Source organism: Zonotrichia albicollis, chromosome 1, assembly GCF_047830755.1.
Source record: "Zonotrichia albicollis isolate bZonAlb1 chromosome 1, bZonAlb1.hap1, whole genome shotgun sequence".
NCBI lineage: Eukaryota > Metazoa > Chordata > Aves > Passeriformes > Passerellidae > Zonotrichia > Zonotrichia albicollis.
In genome coordinates, this window is record NC_133819.1 from 7,598,769 (window position 1) to 7,623,541 (window position 24,773).

Genomic DNA, 24,773 nt, shown 5'->3' on the forward strand with positions numbered 1-24,773 from the left:
GTGATTCTCTAGCCAGGAAAGGAGATTTCTTTCTTTGATAATTTTTTCCCTTTTTCATTTAAAAACAAATTCTGAAGGTTTAAGATTTCTATCTGCTAGTTGCTAGGGGAAGCATATTTTTTTCATCAGTTTCTCACCCTCAGCATTCTTCATGAAATATCATCCACCCTCTTCTTCAGATTGTTTCCTTCTTTGCAGTCTGGAGCCTTTATAAATAATTACAGGTGAAATGCCAACATAACATTTTCCAATTGCTAAATTTTGCAAACCAGAATTATATAGGTTTTTTGGGGAATAAAAAAAAAAAAGTTCATGGTGACTTTAGAAACTGATAGAAAGGATTAAAGTGTTTTACTGGAGGATTTAACTTTATGTAAATGTGTGTTTTAGCTGATGGTTTTGTCCTGTATTTTGTAATATATTGTCCTTAGCTGAAGTTAACATATTTTTTGCATTTCTTATTTTTGTGAGCAGTAACTAACTTATGATTTAAATGATCAATTATAACTCTCTCAGGCTTCTACCTTATTTTATGGTGATTTATTTTTGTGTAGAATGTACTTTTACTGCGAGTGACATTTCAAGAGCGTATTGCAGTCTCTGGAGTCCTTGAACTACTTCCAAGCAGTGAGCCTGCTGAGGTTTAAGCCAGTTTGGAAATCTGTCTGTTGGGTTGATGGATTATAGTCCATGTAGTGAGCACTCAGCCTCCACAAGGTTCATGGCATCTTCACCTTTAAGTATCTAATTTATGTAGAAATGCCAATAAATTATTTAGAAGGGCATGCTTGCTGATATCAGCAGTCTGGAGCAACTAAAAATGGTATGACTTTGAAAATCATTGGAAATGTTGGCAGATCTTCAACAATTCTTTATAGGTTCCAGGTATTAAATATTTTAGAATTAAAAAAAAAAGCTGTTTTTTATTTTTTTCCCGAAGATTTTCTTATCAGTTCTTTAGGAACTTATCAGATTGCTCTTGGAATAAAGTTCACATTGAAAAGCCTCTCAGAAACATGTGAGAGGAGAGCAAATGTTCAATAAAATTGCACTATAAAAGAGCTTCTTCTTCACTTCCTGGCTCATTAAGGATTTGTTCCTGAGTTTGCAGGAACCTCACATTTCCACCAACAAATTTCATATAGGTACATTTATAGGGGCCAGGCAAGGATCCAGGTTGGCACATCATGCAGAGCTGTTGAGGATGTAGAAATCTGCCCTGGAAGCCCAGGTAATCCTGCTGGAGAACTGCAAATGTTGACTCTCCAGGTTAAACACCTAAATCTGCCTGAAGGTGTCTATTGAAACAGCAGTGTTTTTGCAAGTGCTGAACACCTAAGTTCTTTACTAAATCAACAGGAATTTGAAAATCACCTTTGAGACAGACCTTGTTTTCTGATAAAATTGACATTTATTAACGTACAGGCTTTAGAAGAGAGAGAAAAACACAGTTGTGCCTCCTCTGCACTTGGGGTTTGTAAGATACCATCAGTCAGAGGAACATTTGCAACTCTCTCCTTTCCCCAAAACTTCTTTGCCCCCCACAATGAGGTATCCCTGAAAGCAGAAAAAACAATCAAAAGAAATATGAAAAGTGAAAATGTAGCTTGGATAATTTTTATTTGATTGCAAATTGAAATCATCATTGTACTTCTGTGTTAGATTAATAAAAGTCTGCTGGGCTGCCTCCCCTTTGGGTGGCTGTTTAGAACCAGGGCTCTGCCTCCTGTGTCACTCTAAAGGTCCGGACATTACCTGGCCACCTATTCTAAAGAGAAACAAGCAGGTATAGAAGATGATTGTCCTTTTGCTATTTTTTTAAAAAAATTATAGCAAATAAGCAGTCACTGAAAACTGGACCTAAATTTTAACTTCCTGCACAAATGAGAAAACAAGTGGTACTGCAGATAATATTTTACAGGAATATGACACAATATATTGATTTTCTTTAATGCTGAAATTCACAGGAGTAGTGGTGCAGATTTGACCTTAGCTGAGATCTGTTTATCTAAAACTTAAATGACTAATCTTTCTTTTTTTTTTTTTTTTTTTTTTCCCTGCAAAATCTAATTGAATTTTGCAGACAGGATTAGATCTTAAAACTCTGAGGCATTGATGGGAATGATTATGGAAGACCAAACTAAAGCAATTGTCTGTTATTTGCAGTGACAGCACAGCAAGCTCCTTTCTAAGGGTGTCATGTGCAAACAGCTGTTAACTTAGCATGGATCTGGCTTTGGACTTGCCAGAAATTTGGGAAGCTCGTGGGCTTTCACCTGAAAGAGCAGCTGTGGGACATAGAGCCCGGTTTTTGTGTGTGAGCACTCCCTGCTAGGGAGGGGAGCAAAGGGAGGCTGTGCCACCTGCTTGGACTTGGGTGCTGCACTCACCATCTTCTGCATCCCTGTGTTAACTCCTTCCCTGCTTCAAAGGAGATCACATCACGCCACATGTGTGCAAGGATCTTATTCTAACCAGTTAACATATGGTGAGCATAGCTGCCTTTTGCTGTGGCCAGAAAACTGAATTTTCAGCTGTGAATCTGCTGCAGGGCATTGCCTTGAGGCAGGATGACGTAGCAAAAGACAAAGCTTCCTGAAATAGATCCTAATTCACATGAATTTGGTTCCTATTAACAAATTAACTCTTTGACATCGTGGAAATGTGTAGAGGTAGAGGAAGACTCCAAAAGCCCTTTGTTATGCACAGGGTTGGTAGAATCACCTTAAAATTTTCAGAGAATGCCGTGGGTTTTGTGTGCTGGCTGTGTCAGAGGTGCACTAATGATGCTGAAACATTTCAGGTTGTCAGCAGGTTCTTGCTTAACGGGGGCTTTAGGGTCAACATTGCCTCTTTTAATTAAGCCCTTACAAGTAATGTCAGGACAATTTCTAACACAGGGAGGTCATAGTTATGATGAAAACATTTACTGTCCACTGCCAAGACTGAAGAGAATATGAAAATCTGGTTATTAAGCACAGTGATAGCCACAAGTGGTATTTTCTCTTTTATTTGTGGCGGATATGTGAGTACATCTAATGTCTGCATCCCACCCTCTCGGGGCAATGCCAATCCAAGCATCACCATCTTCTTTGGAAACTGCAGCAAATCCTGGTAATTGCTAATTTGTCCAATCATCCCATTACCTCACTGGGAAGCTGGCTGAATTTAGAGGAATCTGTAAAGGAATGAATAGTCTGAGGAGGAATAATATCTGAGAAAGGAGCAAAGAAGTGATGTTAGTATAGAAAATATCCTTTTTGAATAGTTGTGTTTCTGTGGTGGTCAGTTGTGGTCAGTTATGGTCATTACATTTTGTTCCCACATATGCTTCTTGGTTACTGCAGGAATATCTTTACTTTTGCATTTAGTTTCAAGCATTTTTCGAAGTGTTTGATGTGTGCTGGGCTTTCCCTTTTAGCTCTCTCTGAAAGCATTCCTCAAAGACAAGTAAACACCTCTCTGTCTATCTCAGGCACAATCTCTGATGGCTGCCTTGATGAAGGTGATGAGGAAGGAACAATCTGTCTGGGGGCAGCTGGCATTCAAGTAGGAGGAAAGACAATTTAGGGCAGCAAACCAAAGTAAAACTAATGGTTGTATCCTACAATGCTTCACAGCATCATCCAGAAGAGCCTTGTTAGTCAAACTGAATGAGCTACCTCTTGAAATGCTTAATCCTCTCTGAGCACTCCCAATCTAAACAGAGACAGCAACAGAGAATTATTATTCACATGTTATTCTCCCTGAATACCTTTAAGAAGGGTGTAGGTATGTGAAACTGCAGTTATATAAATAGCTCTGAAACAAGAAAAATTCAGTATGAAAAATGGTGAAAAGGGCAGTAAGGATGAAGATGGAAGTACAAGATCTGTGTTTCCAGATTAGTTTTTAATCACTATCAAGTCCATTGGAGAAGTGAAAACACAGGATGAGCAATTGATATAGAGGCGTTTTTCTCAAATATGTTAATGTCTTTATTATAAAGTAGCACCTGCTACTGCATTGGAAGTTATTAGATTGTGTGTGCATGAAGTAGTACCCTTAGAAGAATTTAGATGAAAAACTCTTAATAAATCATATATCACAAGTGCATGCAGTTAATATCAAGATTAATTATGCAGTGACTTGTAAGTCATTATATCATAGATATCAATGTTGAGGTTTAATTTTTCTCTAAAAACTGATGAATTCTGATATAACTGTTTAACTATTTATAAGCTCCCTTGAGATGCAGGCTAAAGGAAGGCAAGGAAACTGATGTTGGTTTGCTTCTGTAATGGAGTGGTTAAATCTACACCATCAATCATATAGAAATTTAATTGAAGTTTTTGTTTTCTGTCCCTTGTTTTCTGTCCCAACCTTTCTGTCCCAACCAACCTTGTGGGAGCACCCTCTTTTTCTCATTTTTACTCTCCTGATAATCTTCTCTTGTAATGTTATTTTGTGGTATCGTTTTTATCTGATTTATTAGAATTATTAAAAAGCAGGAAAACACAGGATATATTCTGCCATGGTGATGAAGTTTTATGAGCTCTTTAATATATTATGTCAAACATAATTTATATTCTCGAGCCATTAGTGTGTTGTGTTAGGTTTGAGAGGTTGGGTTTTGTTAGGGGGGCTGCAGGCGTGGTTTTTGTGGGAAGTTGCTGGAAGCTTCTCCCATGTCCAGGCAATGCCAGGCACGCCCAGGATGGATCCACCACTGACCAAGCACCTCCCTGTGCTGCCTGCAGGGAGGAGGCAGAGCTCAGGGAGGAGGGAGAGGTGAGGGGAAGCTGGTTTTAAGATTTAAAGATTTATTTTACTTGCTATTATCCTGCTCTGGTTTTATTGGTAATAAATTCAATTTATATCCCCCAGCTGAGTCTGTTTTGCCCATGATGGTTTTTAGTGAGTGACCTCTCCCTATCTACAGCTCAACTCATTAACCCTTTGTTATAATTTCTCTGCCCTGTCCAGCTGTGGAGGGGAATGACAGAGTGGCTTGGGCGGGTGTCTGTCATCCAGCCAGGGTCAACCCACCACACATGTGAAACACCACAATATTTAATTTCCTTTCCTAATTAAGGGCTAGATGCTCTTTGAGACAGACACCCAAGAGCTGGGCTCAGCTGCCCATGCTGGGCAGAGAGGGCTGGATGCTGCAGGGAGGTGATGCAGGAGTTTGGGCATAGGACAGGCATCCCCCTGCCAGGGAAAGGATGTCCCTGTTTTAGACACCTATGTTGGAATCTTGGGTCTTCCTCTGCAGAGCAAATGTTTGTGTTGGGAAATCATACACCAAAAAGTCTAGGAAGTGCTGAAATGTTCGTACCTGCACCCCACTGAAGTATGTGAGACTTGAACACAACTCTGAATATTACAAAAACGTATCTTACTAAATGCTTTTCATGAGTTCATCTACAGCTGAGCCTGTGGGCATGTGGGGCCAAAGGAAACCACTGCCTTTTCTGGCAATATTTTCCCTGTAGATGTTGGAGAGTCCTGTGAGAAAGGAGAGAGAAAAGCCATTGTGCAGGATCATGCATTGACTGACAACAGAATTTCTTTATTTGTACCAAAAAGATTTAATAAACTAATAAATACATTTAGTAATTTTAGAAGCAGCCCATAACGCACAGTGTTGAATTTTTATTTGGATGAAGAAATCAACAATACTCTGAGGTGCATTGTACAGTTACTTAATGAAACATTGACTGACAAGCAAAGCCTAATTATGATAGAGTCCCATTTTTCATTTTCTGGAAGTTACCTATTTTCTATTCCTTTGCTTAATTGCCCATGTTTCCCTTAATATATAGATATAATTTATTTTTTAATTGTGTGCATGCACACATGTCTGACACTTGCAGCTTAGACCTGCACACACCATCCCTCTGAGCTCAGACCTTAAGTGGTGTGTGGAATTCACTTTCTCTGAACAGAGACAGACATAATTCTCTCCCCCAGGATTTTTTCCTGGGGAAGGAAGTGAGAATCATAGAGGGAGAAGAGAAAACAATTCTTATCTCTACTTGCTGCCCCTGTTGTTTGGCACAAGTGGAATGTGTTATGGAGATTGTTCACCCAGAGTGATTTATTAATTGGATTCCAGTGATGGTTGTTTGGATTGATTGGCCAATTAGGTCAAAGCTGTGTTGAGACTGTCTGGAGACAGTCATGGGTTTTCCTTTAGCATCTTTTTAGTATATCTCTTTAATATAGCATAGTATTAGTGTAATATAACCTAGTTTAATAAAGCATTTGTTCAGCCTTCTGAAATCATGGAGTCAGAGCACATTATTCCCTACGTTGGGGTCTCCCTGCATCAATACTGGTGCACAAAAGGTGATGAGAGCCATGTGGACTAAGGTAAATGTCATCCCTAATGGACATGGGAAGCATTTTTCCAGAGGCTGGTTCCAAGTGTGCTCCCCATCAACAGACAGACCAAGCATCCCCACCTCTTGCTGCTCCAGTGTCTGCCCATGGCAGCATCCTCTGCCAAATCAGGCTCTGTGAAAGAAGCTCAGGCAGTTTGTGAGGGAAAAGGGATTCTGCTTCCCTCTGCATCAAATGTTTTAATAATTTTAAGTGAAAGCAGCAAGCTGGAACTCTGTGTGGTGCCCATTCATGCAGCATGAGAGGCGTTAATAAAAAGCACAGGGATTACATCTCCCTGTGCAGAGCAGCAGGTAAGAGGCAGCATGGTGCTCTCTAAGCCAGGTTCAAATGCTCCTGTCCTGACAACGATGGAAACAGATATTACCTCCTGCTCCTCTTGCTGGTAATTCTGCCCTTACATCCCCCCTTGCTGGTCACAGCACAGCTGTGCTGCCCCTGGGCGCGGATGTGAGAGCAGCTTCAGCTCAGGATGTGTTTGGTGACCTGGCACAACTTCAGACAGGATGCTGCTGCCAAGGAGAGCTCTGGCCTGTCCTGATGAGTAGAAATCAGGGGAGCTGCACCCTTCTCTGAGCCCCACACAGCAAACCCCTTGTGGGTTAGCCTCAACTTCAAGGCTGCTCTCCCACCTCAAAACTATTGTGGGGGATTGGGGTTTTTTTGCTGTATGTGAGGATAGGAAATGGTTTTTAAATGATGTTCAAATAGAGAGGTGCTTAGGCACTGGGCATCGGTCTTCACGGATGTTTGGGAGCCTTGCCTACAGGGAAACTGGAGGCAGTCAAGAACTGAAATGGCTTTTAAAAACATAATCCTGCTTTTGATGCAATTGCCCAAATATCTTGCATAGATGACCAAGTAAACCCTCCATGTTACCCCAAAACTCTGTTCTGAGCAAGGGTGTTTCATCTGCTCATGCTGTGGAAGGGAAAATTATTGGGGAAAGAGTGGCAGCAAAAGTCACAAACCAGTGAGGAATCAGGAACATGCAGATTTGGGGATCAGAATTGTTACTGAGGAAGGTTAATGAGTTGTCCATTACTGGGTCAAAAACTGGATCCACATCATGGGCTCCTCCCCACATGGTTCACTTCTACCATGGAGTGGCCAGCTGATAGGGAGAGGGATTAGTTCAAAATCAGAAAAATTAACTAGTACAAATATGAAGTAGTCTGTAAAAATGATTTTTTTTTTCAACCGTTTCTCTCATTTGGTCTTTCCACTTTTATTTTTTTTTTTCAGGAGGTGCATTTTCTGATTTGAGAATTTTAATTCTTATTATACGGCTTAATGCAAGTGAAAATGCAGTTGTCTTATAATTAGGAGATATATAAGTGTGGATGCTATAGGATATGAGAGGTTCTTGTGAAGTCCATGCTGACTATAAACCCAAGCACAGAAGTTTCATAGGCCCATCTTTTGAGATTTTCTGAGTTCAGAATTCTTGCTGTTAAAGAATCAGGATTGTCTCAAGATGTCTTTCATTCCCATGGGAGACAATGACTCCCTGTCTGGATAGCAAATGTTCTCATTTCCATTGAAAACTTATAGGACAAATGTTAATTACCTCCTGTAATTTCACAAAGAAATTTGATAGAAGCCTCCAGCTAATTTTTTTCTGTCTGTGCTGGGCATTTTTTGTTGTTCTAGAAGCTGCTGGCAAGGTACAGGCTGTAGCACAGGGGCTTGTTAGGGCCTTGGCAGATTGATTATTTTGCACTCCACGTCCTCAGCCTGCAAAGGGGATGGGCTGTGCAGTGGTGGAACTCAGAGCACCTCCTCACGTGGCACTTGCAGCTGGACTTGGCATTGCTGGAATTGTGTCACTAGACCCCAGGGAAAAAAAAGAAATAGAACTGGGCTTATTCCCTGTAAAGGAATTTTTTTTAATGTATTTTTTATAGAAGCACAACAGAAGCAAACAGCTTCCAACTCTTTGTCCTATTACCCAGGAGAGGTTATTCTCTCTCACAAGAGGGGGAAAAAAATACCAAAATCACAAATAAATGGTGATGAAGCCATTAAACAAAATGGAAATTAAGGGAAAAGTGGGAATGAGATGCTGTTGATGTGAATTTTAAGAGTCCTTCACAATGGGTTATGTAAGAGAATGAGCTAGATTCTGATTATATTTTTGAATAAATTCCAGTAAAATGAGAAAAAAAGAGCAATCCTAGGTTTGCAGTGCCCCATTAGTTTGCTGTGAGATTTCCTGTGCATAAGATGATTTTTTTCATTTTGCATTATAAGATAATATTTTAAAAGACAAAATATTGCATACAAAAAAAATCAGTGCTGCTTCTTTGCTATTCCAGTAACCCAGCTGGGTACTAAGGAGCAGTTTTAACTTATTTCTTATTATAAAGGAGAGGTCATAAAACATATTTTTTTTCTCCTCAATCCTACTACTGAAATTTAAATGAATGCTTTGCAGTCACCGTCACAAGTCATAACTCTAAATTATCTCTCTGGGGTCCCAGGACCCTGTGGCTGCTCTGGCTGCCCCAGACCCTCTTCCAGCTCTCAGACAGGTCCATGTTCCAAACACAGCTCAGCTCAAGGTGCTCTCCTGAGCTTTGGGAGGCACAGGGCAGGTACATGACCCCAACAGCACCATTCTGTCAGGAGCACAAATGGAAATGGGGGAGCTTTGAGATTTAGAATATGATTTGTGTTGGGAGGGACCTTAAAGGCCATCTTGTTCCAGCCCCATTTCCATGGGCAGGGACACCTTCCACTAGACCAAGTTACTCAGAGCCCCATCAAACCTGGTCATGAGCACCTCCAGGGACTTGGAGCACACAACCACCAAGGGCCTTTTTATTCCCTGTGAACCCAAATAAGGCCATGGCAAAAAAAAAAAAAAAAAAGAAATTGGGGAAGAAAAAATAAAAAGAAGCCACTGGCTTTACTTCAATTCCTCTGATTCTTTGAACTTCTGATCAGACATATTTTAATTAATTATTCACTAGTCATAGTCCCTGACCATATGGGGAAAGGATTAGGTGAGGGGGTGAAAATGCTGCTGTTCTCTACTGCTGCCTGATGGGGAGGAGGCTGCAGCTACTGACTTGTGAGCTGCTCCTTCAGAGAAGCCAAAGCCCAGCTCCACTCAGCATATGGAAGGACAGTGTATTTCACATTTAAAGGAGATAAAAAATAGTGCGTGAAAAAGAAATGATTCCATGCAAAAAGCTAAGGGTGTGTAAAGGGTGAGTCTCTGCTCTCCCATGACAAGACATGGAGAGAAAAAGTTGTGTCTTTGGTGTCTTTGTATCTCTCTATCTATCTGTCTCTATATGTAGATATATATATCTACGTTCACACACACACACACACACACACACGTACACACATATATATATGCCTATATACTTCATTGCTGTAGCAGCACAAAGCAGTGAATGAATCTGTGCAAGCCAAGTTGGTTTTGCTCCCTCACAACCCTTGTCCAAATTAATGTAATAAAAATGATTACAATTTTTCTAGTACCATGGCTCCCTTCCTTTCCTGTGTTCAATTTTTAGGTACAATGGTTGCTTTAACCTTGTGTTTTCTCTTGGCAACCAAGAGTACCACTTGATAATCCCTTCATTGATGGGTCAAACTAGCTGTAAGAGTAGGGAATAAATGGTCCATAGCACCCTCACCAGATATAGAAACTACAGTTGTCTTTAGTCATATAGTCTTGCCATTATTTACCAACCGATGAAGAATTTCTCGAAGTAGAAGTAGAGGTGGAAAATCCCATGGTACCGTGAAGACATGGGCAGGGAAATTTGGAATCTGATACTCAATGTGGGGAACACTCCAGGGCTGAAAAATGCCAAGAGCAAAACAACCATGACCTCTGTTCCTCATTTGGCAATGAATGAAGATAAATAACTGAGATTCTTTACATCAAACATTATCTGCTCTCTACAGAGGGAAGTTCCAGTGGTGGAAAGCTGTTGAGTACACAGGGGGAACAAAGTGGGTACTTATGTCAATGCCATGGAAACAAAATAAATAATATTAATTTATCCTGAGAAGCTCAGAGGATCTGTCTGTTGTGTGGTATCTTTTGGCAACCAGCACAGCAGCCAACAGAAGAGCATAGATCAGTTTTTTCATGTCCTCTTTTCATTCCATTGACACAGGATGTACCATAAAATCCTGCAATCCTCAGTGCCACCTTTCAATTCCTGAGCTTGGTGACAGCAAATGTCACTTGAAAAAAGCACAAGGACTGTGATGGGTGATAATTTTGGGAAATGCAGTGTGGGGCTGTGTCACTTCAAAGACACATTCTGATTGTGGCTTTGAGTGTGAATGTCACTGTCCTGCTCTGTGTCCTCCCCATGGAGAGAAGACACCCTGTGTACAGTTGTGTGAGGGGGAGAGGAATCCAAAGTTTGCAAGCCACATGATGGGGAATGGAAAGCCTGTGGCAGTGCCATGAAGTTACAGGAACTGTTTTGGATCTCTCAAAAAAATAGGATTTCAGCTGAAGTTTGCTGTTCTGCCAGTTGAAATTAGTAGAAGCCTGAAAATTGTTTCAGGTCTTCTAGAGAGATGCCATGAGCCTAGTGAAGCTTCACACCTTCAGCTGTAGCAAGGCCAAGGTCAAGTCTTGCTGAATGGCAAATCTGGAGCTCAGAAGCCAAATCCTGCTTATTCTGAGATTCCAGAAGTGTGTGCAGGAGGAGGTACAGGGATCACAGCCTGGTGATGTGAGGAGAACTGACAAATGGATTTCCTAACCAAAATGACTTTATATTGCATTACAGAAAATGTTGTGATTTGCAGGCTGGTAGGAGGGAGAGTCCTGCTTTTAATTATGGTTCAACATTATTTTTCACTTTTAATAGCATTTTTGTAATCAAAGGAGGTAAAAATGAAATGTATGTTGCTGCTTTTTTTTGTGTGCACCAATGAGTAATACAATCATAATGTAGTTTTAGATTAAATTCTTTTGTTCCTTTTGTTAATTTGAGTTTGATGGCTTTCCCTGCTACCAGAGCATAATTTACAGCAGACAAAATTCCCTTAAATTGATTTTTAAAAATGCTCTCACATACACTACATTAACCTTTTCATTCCCTTATGGTGTGTGTCAAAGAGAAATGATCCCTGTAACTCTGCTCATTGAAGAGATACATCTGTGAAATGTATTAATTGGTAGAGTTCCCATTCTGCTCTGAATGGATTTTTCACACGGTAAATGAATTCCTGGCTGTGCTAATGCTCATCTATCTTTAAAAATACCAGTATTCCATCCCCTGTCATTTACTGTCTCTGCTCCATGTCTGATCACTTCTGAACTCTTCTATCAGTTGTGGAGGAGTTTTATCTATTAACTTGGATCTGGTGAAGAGAGGTACCAAGGCACAGGTCCTCAGGAGCATCCTTGTGCCTGAATCCTGATGAAGCCACAGGGAATCAAGGACCTGAGCAGCTCTGAGGAGGTGCAGGGTGCAATGTGCTTCTTGCAGCACCACATCAGAGGGCTCAGAGTGGGAGCTGGGTGGGGAGGTCTGTGCTGGAAGGTTCATTCAGCATCACAAGTTCAGGATGTCTTTGAGTCTTGGAGAATGAGTGAGATGGACAGGGAGATGAAGACAGAGGGCCTTTATAATGTGTGTTTAGATCACAAATTGATCCAAAGCTCTGCTGATCTCTGTAGGGAAATTTGGCCATGGCTCTGCCTGCCAAATTTTGATTAACCCTTCAATTTCAGAACCCAAACCCTGCTTCCCATGAGGATAACAGGTTGGTGAGGTGTGGAGAAGAAACTTCTTTCTTGGAGACCTTTTTCTTTACCATCTCTGGGGCATTTTTCCATGGGATGCAATGAAACTGTCACACAAAAGTTATTGAGTCTGCGTGAGTGATTTTTCTCTTTTCAAATCCTGCAGCCTGTTTATTTCAGTATAATATACCTGCATTTTTGAATAAACCACCTGCATGACTCAGGAGAAGAGGTGTTTTTGTCAGTGCTCCTGATAAGGTAACATGAGTTGTTGAGGGAGATTAGAAATGATCATGATAATGCAGTGGTTTTAATGCTGGTGGCCCTGGTGGCAGTGACCCTCATAAAATGATAGAAGAGCATCAGGAGGAAAAACAATTGCAATTTGTGTCTTAATCAGTTTTGCTTCTTTTTATTTAATTTCTGTTTTGAGTAGGAATGTGGGTGTTTCCATTTCATTCTGTAATTTACTTATTGAATCTCAGAATTGTGTTGAATTAAGGATAACTCCTTCAAATGAAAAATGAGCAATAAAAATGTTCTTTCTGTACACGGAGTCACGCTGCTGTGGTGTTGTGCCACAGTTAACACAACTCAGTGTGGAAAATTGGGCATCTTGCTTTCCTGAGGAAAAATGAATTCATGTTTGTTGGTTTTGTTTCCTGTCAACCAGAAAGTTTTGAAAATTAAAATAAACGACTTTGCAAAGCCTTGTAGTGTGCTGTGAGAACCCTAGCAAAAACACAAATCAATTAAAACAGACCAAGCATAAGACTCACAAACCTTTGGAGACCTTGGAGTTGCTTTTTCTGACAGCAGCACCAGGGCTGAGCCAGCTGCTGCCATTTCATGCCAAGAGCCCAAGCACCCTTCAAAGAGCAGCAATTCTTCAAACCACAGTTGTCCTAAGATAGTGCTGGACAAGGGCCTGGGGAATTTAAACTTTTTATAAAAACAACTTCATGAATATCCATTCAGGATGTCCATAAAGTCATTTCTGGTTCAAGAATATCTGAGAAATGCCCAAGCAAATCCCACTGGGAGAAGTGAGGTGTCTCCCAGCTACTTTGAGGGCATTTCACAGCCTGTGGATTCTGCCTCATCATCCAAGTGGTGCCCATGGATGTCAGCACAGGTCACTGCTAGGCAGGAACAAATAGTCAGCATTATTAAGTACAAAAAACAATCTGTTCTTTTGCTGTTGTGTCCCTTTCTCTTTACTTCTGTGTGAGTAACAGTGTGGGCTCAAGCAAAAGATTTTCCTTAATTGAAAGAATTACACAACTGGGGGAATTTGGGGATTAATGCAAAGGTTTTGGGATGCTGAAGGAGTTCAGGGCTACATTTCTGTGATGAGGTAACCCAGAAGGGTGGAGAGCACTGAGCACAGGGGATCACTGGTTTGCCATTGTGCTCCCAGGTGTCCCGATATGACACAAAATGAACGACACTCACATGCTGAGGTGTCCAAGGCAAGGAAGTCACTTTTATTTCTGGAACTCAATATTTATAGAATTCTAAAAGTGACCATGGATTGGAGGATGAAATTGCCACCTCTCTAACCACACTGGTCAAACCAACAGTCCATCAATTCTCTCCTCTTCCAGAAAGGAATGCAAAACAATCATTATTTATATGAAAAGTGTGTGAGAAACTCCATTACAAAAATGTAAACATCAAAAGGCTTAGAAGAATTTTAGAAGAACAGGGCGACACCCAAGTGTGGTTTTGGTCCATTATTGCAGGATTGTCCCAAGAATGCTGCAGAAAAAGTTGATGTACAGAGTGGGACTGTTTTGCTAAAGAAGTTGGGGTGGGGTTGTGCCGCACTCCAGTATCAGAGGGTTTGGCTTTTAGGTGAGAGAAGAACACAGCCAATCACCCTTGAGACAAGATTTTGGGTGATTTTATTTACTGGTTTGTATTCACTTGTGAAACCAGGAATGAAATTTTAAAGAGATGAGAAGAAGGGGACAGAGACTCAGCAAACACTCTGGGCTGTGCAGACAGGGGAGAAAACCACTTAGCTGGGAGAGAAGAGCCTCCATTCTGGATTGTGCTCTCACAGCTTCTCATTTCTTTTCATCTAAAAGAATTTTTAAAATGCAGGCTCTCACACATTCCTTTTCCATTGTTTGACTCAATTAAAATTTATATCAAAGAATATTCTTTCCATTACTTTATTTAAAATCTTGGCTAAATACTGCAACATTAGAGACCTACATAGCAAAATTACTTGATCCTAGAAACAACAGTAAATTAAAGTTAAAATTATCCCTTAAAGGTAAAATTACAAGTATAATTTTCATATAAATATTAGTACAATGATGAATTATGCAACTGCACTGTCTTTGAAACATCCTTGCATGAAACAATTTGTCTTTTTCAAAACTGTAAATGACTGGTACTTGAAAATAAGTTGTGTAAAATCCATTTTCCCCCCACCCCCTGCTCTACATATGGATTTCATATTCCTCTTCCCACTGTCTCTGCAGCACACTGACCTCAAACCTTGGCTGTCTTCATAGCTCTTCCTCACATTGCTCCCAAGCAAATTATTGAGGAATGAAACTTTCTTTGCCTCATGTTTTCCTTCTTGTACCATTTAGAACCAAATTATTTGTAAACTAAGATATGAAAAAGCCTAGGAATTTATAGAATGTAACATTGAACAAATTTTTTAATGCTGTCTTTCTACCCAGGGGGATTAAACACCTTACTATTTCCCTTATCACAAATTCTTTCTTGGTGTTCAGAGTGATAAATTGACGTTGAGACCAAGTATTTTCAAACCCCCACTGCCACAATAAATTGAATGTTGTTTTTTTTTTTACTGAAACACAGTTTCACTAAAAATTGCAATTACCTTTTAACAAAGGTAAGCAGAATGCCATTTTGTTGGAATTAGAAGGGACAAAAAAGCTGAGACGTTGTTTCGCCAAGCTCTCGAATCTTTCAGGAGAGCTTATTTTCTGGTTTCTTGAGATCATAATTCTTCAAGAAATGGAGCAGAGATGCCATCCTGGCCTGCCTTGGCAGCAGCACTCTTTGCAGATGCTTTCTGCACAGGTGTGAGCTGTCTCAGGGCTCCTGTGTGCTGTGGCTGGGTTTGGAGGGAGGCTGTGAGAGCATTGTGGTGGAAAACCTGGAGCTAGGCAAGTGTTGTGGCATAGGGATCAGTGATCCAATCTATGGCATTTGGACTTTTCATGGATTTGGGGAACACACAGCCTCCTCTGGAATAAAATCCTAAGCATCAAAGCAAGTTTTACTGGTGGCGTGGCGGATATTTCACTGCAGGAGATGATTTGCAGGTTAATGTGTGTGCTTATATCAAACACTGAAATAAAATCAAAGAAATGCTGTTGATTTTATGGGCTCTGTCAGTGCTGGGAATGGGTCTTTAATTATGATTTGAATTACAGTAGCAGCTAAGGGCCCCTGAGAGGATTTACAGTCCCATCATGCCAGATGCAATAAAAACATCTGGGTTACAGCACCAGAATGAACCAAACTAATGGGGGGAACTGAAGGACATTAATAAATGACATTAAATCAATGACAACACATTTCTTGGCTAAAAATATTCATAGTCACACATGTCCTGTGCCATACACATGTACAGTATTGCCATCTCCTTCCTCCTGGCCATGGTCAGAATATGACTGTGCCTCTGGCTGGAACCACTCATAGTTCAACGGATACAGGTTCAGATGCTGTTTGCAGCTTGAATTTTGTCACCTTGAGAACAGGCTTCTGGCAGGATTTCAGAGTCCATGTTCCAAGGTTCTCATTTATTTTGAAAGTTCCATGGAGTCACTGTGTCCTGAAGCACTAGGAGTAATTTGGGAATGTTTCAAATGGCAGTGGTGCTTATTTGCATATGCTGGAAGGGCATAGGAGAGTGTTGTAGTGTGGTAATTCTGCTTGGCTACAAAAGTCATGTGAAATGCCAGTTCAAAACACAGAGAATCTAAATTAATCTTTTAGTACTTCAGGGTCTGGAGGTGATCCAAAACCATTTCATCATAATGCCTATAAAAAATGATGGTAAGTTATTAAATATTCATTTCTGCAATCCAAAACAGCTAGGAATTCCAGATATTACTGGATTAAAATAATTTTACAGATTTATTTTTTATTTTAACTTAACAACAGCAGTGGGTTTCATTTGTAGCTGACAGACTGGCTGGGCTCCAGTGGAGCCAATGATCTGTGTCAGTCAATGCTAACTGAGGATCTGGTGCCTTCTGCTCCAAACTGTGGAAGACTTGTCATCTGTTAAAGCTACACTGAGGTGTGTGGGATGCAGATGGCATTCATTTTCTTCTATTGGCTTTGTAATCAAAACATGCAAGACTGAAAGCTCTACCAAAGCAGGAAACATGCAAGGTTTAAATTCATGGGGAGCTGAGTGTTATGGGCTCAGCCTTTTCCTCACTCACTTTCAAACCCACCATTGGTGCCCAGCCTCTGAACGTTTGCCTGTGTGCACTTTGCAGATAATGGTGGGAGGAGATGGAACCAAAGAGAATGGCTTTAGGGCATTCATAAAAGAGCCTTCCAGAAATGCTGGGCAGGGGAATGTGCTGCACTGTGTGCAGGGTAAAAGGTTTGTCTCACAGTGCTGGGGAGTAGGCAGCAAAGATGTTCACTGTTGCTAAAATCATTGCTCCCTATTAGTAAAAGCATCAACAGAAGATGAAGAAAAACATAACATAGTTGTCTTTCATCACCACAACAGGCAGATGGTTTTATCCCTCTTATTTCTGGTGGGGTTTTGCAGGAAAGCCCACGTACATGCCACGTCTCATTTGTAAAAACAGAGCAAGTTTTTATTCCTCGCTCTCTGAAGTGCCACCTTTAGCACCTGAACAACTGAGTTTCTGTAGCCTGGGGCTCAGGCTCTGTGTCTGTCTGGAGCCTGGTTGTTATTCTGCATCACACCCAGGCCCAGGGTGGTCTGCAGCCGCAGAGAGGAGGGAGGCAAGGAGGGAGGAGGAGGGAAGGAAAGGAAATAAATAAAATATCCCCAAGCGAGAGTAATGCAGCTTGACTTCAGAGGTGAGAAGGATGCAGTCACATGCTTATTATTGTTTATCTGTGTTATGATACTTCCTAAATTCTGTAGTGACTGAGGTTTCCTCTGTGCCAAGCAGGGTATCAAAAATGATTCCTGCCCATGAAAAACCTCCGTCCTAGGTTTAGGGTAAGGGAGGATTCAGGCAGGAGGATTGTGATGAGACAGTAATGCAGTATCAATCAGCAGAATAACCAGGAGTCTCAGTGAACCTCCTGCTGTAGCCACTGCAATTCATTTAGTTTACTGCCATTATCATTGCAATTAGTGTTTCATTTTTGCAACACAAGGTTAATAATCTAATAACTGTATGGGTTACCCACTCCTCAGCTCATTTGTAGTACTATTCAGCAGGTATAATTTGCTGCAATTTTGTATTATAAAGAACTAATTAACAACAAGATTATTTTTCCACTGAACTTCACAGGAGTTTTTTTGTCTTGGACAAAATTTTATTTTTATTCTGTGCCATGTTCTGGACTTGATAAGCTGAGTTGTTGACAACAACAGTCACTCACATTTCATCAGGCAGAAGTCCTAATTCAGAGCCAGGTGGCATGAGTGAGAGGTATAATACACATTTTTCAATTAACAGTGCTAACAAGCTTGTTAGAAGAATTTTTCTTTCCTGTGTTTATAAGTGTAATATTTAAGGTCAAAAATTAGAAATAAATCAAAAATAAGCAAGAAACAGATCTTGCAAGAGTAGTGAGTATGGAAACTACAAAATTACTATTAATTATTATAATTAAAAATTATAAATCCTCATTGTGCCACCTCTGAGGCCAACAAAACATCTTGTGCCGGCTTTTATTTCATACCATTAATTTCTTGGATTTTCTTTTGTCTTTTGCTTCAGATTTACACCAGTTTAACTGAATTCAGATCTCAGTCTCCATGGCCCAGTGTCACCTGCTTCTGCATGGAATCTCTAAATCCAGCCTCTTTATCTGGAATGTATCTATTTCATATAGCATTTCATATAACGTACCTGGGATTTATTGTTATTGCACAAACGTGTCATGTCTGTGTTGAAAAAGACTAAGAGGCCAACCATGACTATCTAACTGCTAACACTTCAAAGATTTTGGTCCAGGATGTATTAGTTTTATTAAATAATACCTATGCTTCACAAGTGATGTCTATATTGTCCTTCAGCCATACAGACACGGTTATTAAAAAAAGAAAAAAGAAGTGCTTGATGAGTTGTTTTAAGAAGCCATTATATTATTGTAATATGACCACTGTGCTGGCAGGCTTTTGGCAGGTTTCAAATAAACATGCCAGGAATAATTTTGTTGACAGCATCTTGGGCTGGAGCACATCCAGCCTTCATCCATAACGTGTCAACACAGTGATTCTTTCACAGGCAGGAAAATATGTCACCTTGGATCTGTGTTTTAGAGTCTTAAAATACCATAGATGTCTAGATTAATGGCTCCAAAATCAACTTTACAGGTGGCTAGTGAGGTTTTTCAATCACAAATGAATATGTAAGTGATAGCATTTGCAGGTTTTAATATGCAGCATCAATGAAGTGTGCTTATGTAAAAACCTGTGGAAACATCTGGTTCGCTTTCCAAATCCAAAATCAATTTAGTTTTCATGTAATAGGAAGAAGGAGGTGAAAAACAAGCAGCAGAGGAAAAGAAGGAGCAAAACAGGCTGAAGGGCTTTAGCTGGTTTGCAGAGGTCAGGAGGATGTCAGTGCTTCCTGTGAGGCAAAGAGGAGGTGGTTCCTACTGATGAGTGACTTCAATGTTTTCTTTCACGTTCTTTTCATCAGAGCAGAAACCACATGTGCTCGGTTTATTCCCCTTTGTGTCATATGCTCAGATTTCAGTATGAAACCCAAATTTGGTATCTTTAGGATTAACACAAAGGCATCTGCTTGCTGGTCAGTTTAGATCTCATGTTTATCTGCAAGCTGGGTCTTTCAGGACCAGGCAAACTCCAGCTCTGAGCTCTGTGCTGGAAATGCACCCTTTGAGCTGCCTCTTCAAAAACATCATTTATGTGCTTGAATCTGTACCTGCCCAGGACTGAATTTAACAATTTTCTGGCTTCAGTCCCAAGTGCTGAGGCTCCCCTGAGGAATCCCAGTGAAGGGTGAGGGTTTGGTGCCAAGGCCAGGGGGTATCACAGGCTGGTGGGCCTGTAATCCCCTGGAGGTAAAACATGGTCACAGTGACATAGCAACATCCCTTTGGAATTAACAGAAATACAGACAGGAATAATCTGAGGTGGCCATCATGAATATGGTGTGACGTGTCTGCAGTTTTGCTGTAAGTGATTCCATCTAAAGAGACTTCAAATGACTGAGAACAAAAGAGCAGCTTTCCAAACCTGTGCTGAATAAAGCTGTTTGTCTTTCTTTGAAAAGTCATTTATCTCTCCTTGCTTTTTACCAGGGGAAATTTCCTGACAGAATTTTGAAAAGAAATTGAACATGTTCTTTCCTATTTCTTTGCAGTGTATTAAACCCCAATATTTTGCTTATGAGTAGTTTTCGTCCTCTTGATACTCTAGAAATTCAGTCTTTTTTTTTGTTGAGATTTTGCTCAAATATTGATTGAATGCCTGGAGAATTAATGGGATTGACTTGATAATGAATTCAGTGCAAGTACAGCTGCCCTGAACACTCAAGTGTGTGTGTGTATTTCTATCACACTGGGACTCATGGATGGGAAAATCGCACTTCATGCAAGGTGTTATTAAGCTCTTGAACCACATCTGGGTTTGTAGATGTTATTCAAGTCCATGAGGAAATTTTTTCTTCATTTTTAAAACTTCTGACCATTTGTGGTGACAGTGTTAGATTATTTTCAGGACTGTGACTGTTGCCATCAGTTCTGTAACGCTGTCATTGTTTTACCTCTGTCCCAAGACACTCTGAGGGCTCGTTTGGATTTCTCACCTGCTTCTCCACAGTTCTCCCATTTCTCTCTAGACCCCCCTGTACTTTGATGTGAAAGAAAGAATATTTCTGCCACTATCTGAGAAACCCTGCACTATTTCCCTGGCTTATTTATAAATTTCCTTCCCTTGGAAAGCCACAGACTTTTATGACTTTTGTGCCTCTTGTGCCTCTTGTGCCTCTTGTGCCTCTTGTGCCTTTTTGCATCACCTGAAAATTGGAGATCATAGCAGTTTCCTAAAAATGGCATTAGAAGACTAAATTGATTAACATTTGTATTCATATTTAGTGTAAAGAATCTGTAGGAATGGAAGTATTTCTTCTGCTTGCTTGATGCCAAAATTGCAGTTCTCAAAGCTCCTGACCTACTTTTCAAATTTTTCTCTAGTAACAACAGTAACTACAAACTTGTTCCTTCTAATTATTTTTCATTTCAAATACTAAGACATGTACAAACAAGGGGAAGACAAGGAAAGGAGGCTGTTCTCACCTCTACCCCACTTCTCCAGAAGGAAGAGAAACCTCGTGTCGTTTCCTGAATTAGAATAGATGATGGAGTGCATCAGGTGTTTAATGCCTCAAACTTGGCTTTCCATTGCAGATTTATAGCTTTTGTAGTGGCTAGGTCTCCAAACATATAGAAAGTGATTATAGGCATTATTTTTTTTCTGTAAAATTAATTCTAGGAAAAGGTAAAAATAAATATTTCCCAGCATCTTCTGAAAATAAAACTGTGAGGTTTGCCTGACTTCTCTCTTCCAGTGTTGTTGCTGTGTATAAGAAGCAGAAGTAAATGCAAACTCTGAATAACAGAAGAGCTGAGTCTACTAGAAAGCTTTTTGTTTTCATAAAAAATTTAAAATGGAAAGAAAATAGTCTTTTAAAGAAGTACCAGCAGCTCTGTTTTAGACACACCATCCCTCATAATAAAGGAAATGAGGCAAAAAAACTGAAATAGATGAGTTTCACAAGGAGGAGGAGCATCCAGAGTTCTTCTGGCTGTGACCAGATCCCTTGAGTGAATTCAGCCTCTCAGAACAGCTGAGTGCACTAATATTTCATACAGCTCCTGTGGGTGCTTCAATGCATGCATGAAACCACATATAGTGCAAAATGCTAAGAGGAATCCAGCAAAACACATGAAAGTGGAATAAATTTTTAAGATCTTGAGAATGCGAACACAGCACTTCATAAAAACCTCAGTCCTGAGAGCAGGGCTGCTGTATACATCAGAGGCAGAACATATGGTGCAACCACAGTGCAGTCAGAGCTAATCACTGAGTGGTGATGGAGCTTTTATTCTGAAGTTTTAAGGATGTGATTAAACTTAATGTATATGCTAGACAAGAAGCCTGTCTTCAATTCCTCAGACCTACCAACCTAGGAGTGCACGCAGTATGCCCTGAGGAGATGTCATGTTTTCTGGGAAGGCAGGAAAGTTCACCAGGGGGATATCCTTATTGATTTTTATCTCTATGCATGCCCCTGTGAATTATTTATCTTCCTGTATGCTTCTCTGACATCTTATTATGAAAGTCTCTTGAAGGTTACTGTAAAGCTCCTCATTCCCAGACTTAATGAGGGCTGGTAGGAAATCGGCGTTGATGAGTGAGTTTGGATGAGTGCTGGGATGGGGGCTGGTGTCCGTGTGCCAGGAGGTAATGGGGAGTGTGGGTTCCACTGTGAGCCACCTGTGGATGCATTGCATTTATTTGCTGTATAATTATTTGGGATGAATTCAATTAATGGCACTATGAATTATAACAGCCTGAACTGTGTTTGGCTCGAGGGCGTCACCCACTGCGGTCACAGGGTGTAGTTCTGCAGACATTGCTGTCTGGATTCTGTGCTTGTTTCCTTGTCGAAGTGCCCTTTTCTAAATGTTCATCTTCTTTTGATGTTTCTAGGAGCTGGTGGGGAGTAATCCTCCTCAAAGAAACTGGAAAGGAATTGCAATTGCCTTACTTGTTATTCTCGTTATCTGCTCGCTGATTGTCACCTCTGTCATACTCCTGACACCAGGTATTTATAACCTTTAACTCATTTCCACTCTGGTTTTCTTCTGTAATTTTACACTTCCAAGAGTAAAGGGATTGCAAACTAACTGCAAAGTCTACATCAAAGGAATTCTCCTTCCTTCCTCACTTTATCTCAGTGTGATGCTGAGTTCAAGGCTATTCTTAGGGAGATTGTTTTAGAGTTTGACATTTCAGTTCAGAAATCAGGGATGCTGACCTGAGGGCACAACCCGGGAACTTGATTGCCTTAACATGGGTGGGTAATGTCATTTTAGATGTGCAGGTAGGAGAGGAACCCACAAGGGGCAGTCAGTGAGGGCACAGGAACTCCTGAAATTCATGTCCACATGGAGCAGTAGTTGCCTCTTGATTGTCATATCTTCGACCATTGGAAATGGCATTGGGTGCCTTGGCACGTAAATCCCATCCCATTCAGTTGCATTGATTTTTAGTTCAGACCAGAGTGTTTACAAGGCAATTGCAGATAATGATATACCAGATTGTACTTATCCACAGCAAATAATTAGTAACTTCCCAATAAGGAATTCTTTTAGTTAATCCCCTTACCAAGTTCCAGCAAAGTTCTGTGTGTGTAACCTCTGTAAATTACTTCTCTTACAGTAGCTGCTGACAATGTAGGCTTGAATTTTAATGTGGTGTCATTATGATTATTGATTACTATGCATTTATACAGCTCTGAAAATTTCCATGCCTGCTTAGGGAGTAGAAATAAAGCGCTTTTGCAGTACTGACAAGATTGTGAACTGAATATGAAAAGACAAACAAAATGAGAGACAAGACACAGAAAAAAGAATTCAGTGTCAGAAGGAGTGAGGAGCTACAAAACCCAGGGGGAGGCAAAGGTCCCTTGCTTAGGGATGTAGATGAGAAGAACAGGGACTCCTTCTTGGATGAGTGCATGTGAGTGGTAGGAGAGAGAGCACAGAGCTGAGGAGCAGAATGGAGGCAAGAGAAATGAAACCTCAGGAAGTGGAAGAGCACAGGGTAGGGAAGTGGAAAAATGAGACAGAAATTGTGGGGCAAAATATTTCCAGCTCATTACATGCAAAATACATTCAGTCCAGCAGGCCTAGGCCATCTTCCCTGACAAAATTCTCATCCCACAGTCCTGCTGTGTGAGGAACTGGAGAGAGGGACAAACCAAGAAATACAGGAGTGCATTGAGTTAATTTGAAAATGAGTGAAGAAATCACTTGCATTGTTTTTTCAGTTATTTATTGTCATGCCAAATTCAGTTTATTTTGTGTTATCCTGAAGTTTTCAACGCAAATTTAAGTTCCATGTGGTCATACCAGTGTAATTATGTAATTAAATTAATTAAGGTAAAACTTCATTAAAGATCATTTATTAAATTCATTTTGCTGTTGCTCAGATTCAACATCTTTGGACAGTGCAGTTCATCCTTGAGATATTTTGGAGTGTGGTGTGTGGACTACACTCACATCAGGCACAATTTATTAGGTATGCACATGTTGCCTGCAGTTTTACAGAAGCACAGACTTTTCAAAGATGTACAGGAAAGCCTTGATTACACAGTCCATACCCTGAGCCTCAACAAGTCCTCTTGAAGCTAAAGCACTGCCTGGGTGGGACTATGGGTGTCACTTCCACCAAAATCCTTAAATCTACTGGCTTCCCTTAATCAGCAATATGGGAATCCCTTGATCCATCCCTGTCATGATATGAAATCAGGTTTGATGAGCATGACTCTGCCCTCATGAGGCTTTGCTGGCTGAATTCTGAATTCTATTTTAGGTGTTTTTCAATACCTCCCAGAATAATCTTCTCCATAACTTTTCCAGGCACTGAAATGTCATTAACAGGCCTATAGCTTCCAGGGGCCTCCTTCTTCTTCTCCTTCTTGAAATATTCACATTCAGTTATAAACAAAATTCATAAGTGTATTTTTTAATATATTTTTTATATGCATGGACAAAGACATTCTCCCTTTGGGGTGTGTGTGCACACATGCATACATATAAATCACAGTTTTTATTATGTACCCAGCAACACCTCCAGATATTGAGAGGGTCTCTGTGCTTAAAACTTAGAAATATGCAAAGTAATTTTCTTTGCTGGAATTTCCATTCATGTTTTTTGAGATTTCTGATTACCTGATGTGCTGGTAAGCTGGGCTTGGGTTATTTTTTCCCCTGTTGATGTTTCAGAATTGTGTCTTGTATGCACTCACAAAAACTCTGAGCTCAGTACTGCTCCTGTTTTTATTATGGATCCAAAGTGGTGGAAGTTCACATTTAATTACACTATAATTTTATCTATATAAAAGGTGGAAGTTTACATTTAATTACACTATAGAACAACACACACCAATGCCTGGGCTGAACTTCTCCAATTTCATGGTGTGTGAGTCCTGCCATTTCACCCACCTTTGAAAAATGTTAAACCATTTATACAAATGATGACAGTGCTGTCCTGAGGCTTTCCTAACTGACAGCTCCTCACTTGTCACAGCATGTGGCACCTGTGCAGGTCCCATTCCATTGTTTGTGTATTTATATAAAGATGTAGAACATGTATAACTTTCCAGAAGTCTGACCATGCACACACACACAGAGAAAAGCTGAAAAAAAGACCCAGCCCTACAGAAATTTTGAG

The 24,773-nt window shown here is 40.3% G+C and overlaps 1 protein-coding gene across 5 annotated transcripts in view; it reads left to right on the plus strand.

Annotated features, from left to right (window-relative positions):
• Positions 1 to 24,773, plus strand: part of DPP6 (dipeptidyl peptidase like 6) — a 572,065-nt gene that overhangs the window by 370,549 nt on the left and 176,743 nt on the right. For all 5 annotated transcript variants that reach the window (XM_074550874.1, XM_074550925.1, XM_005480421.4 and 2 more), the window contains exon 2: positions 22,026 to 22,140. In XM_074550874.1, the coding sequence (XP_074406975.1) occupies positions 22,026 to 22,140 (115 nt within the window). The remainder of the gene's footprint in view (positions 1 to 22,025; positions 22,141 to 24,773) is intronic.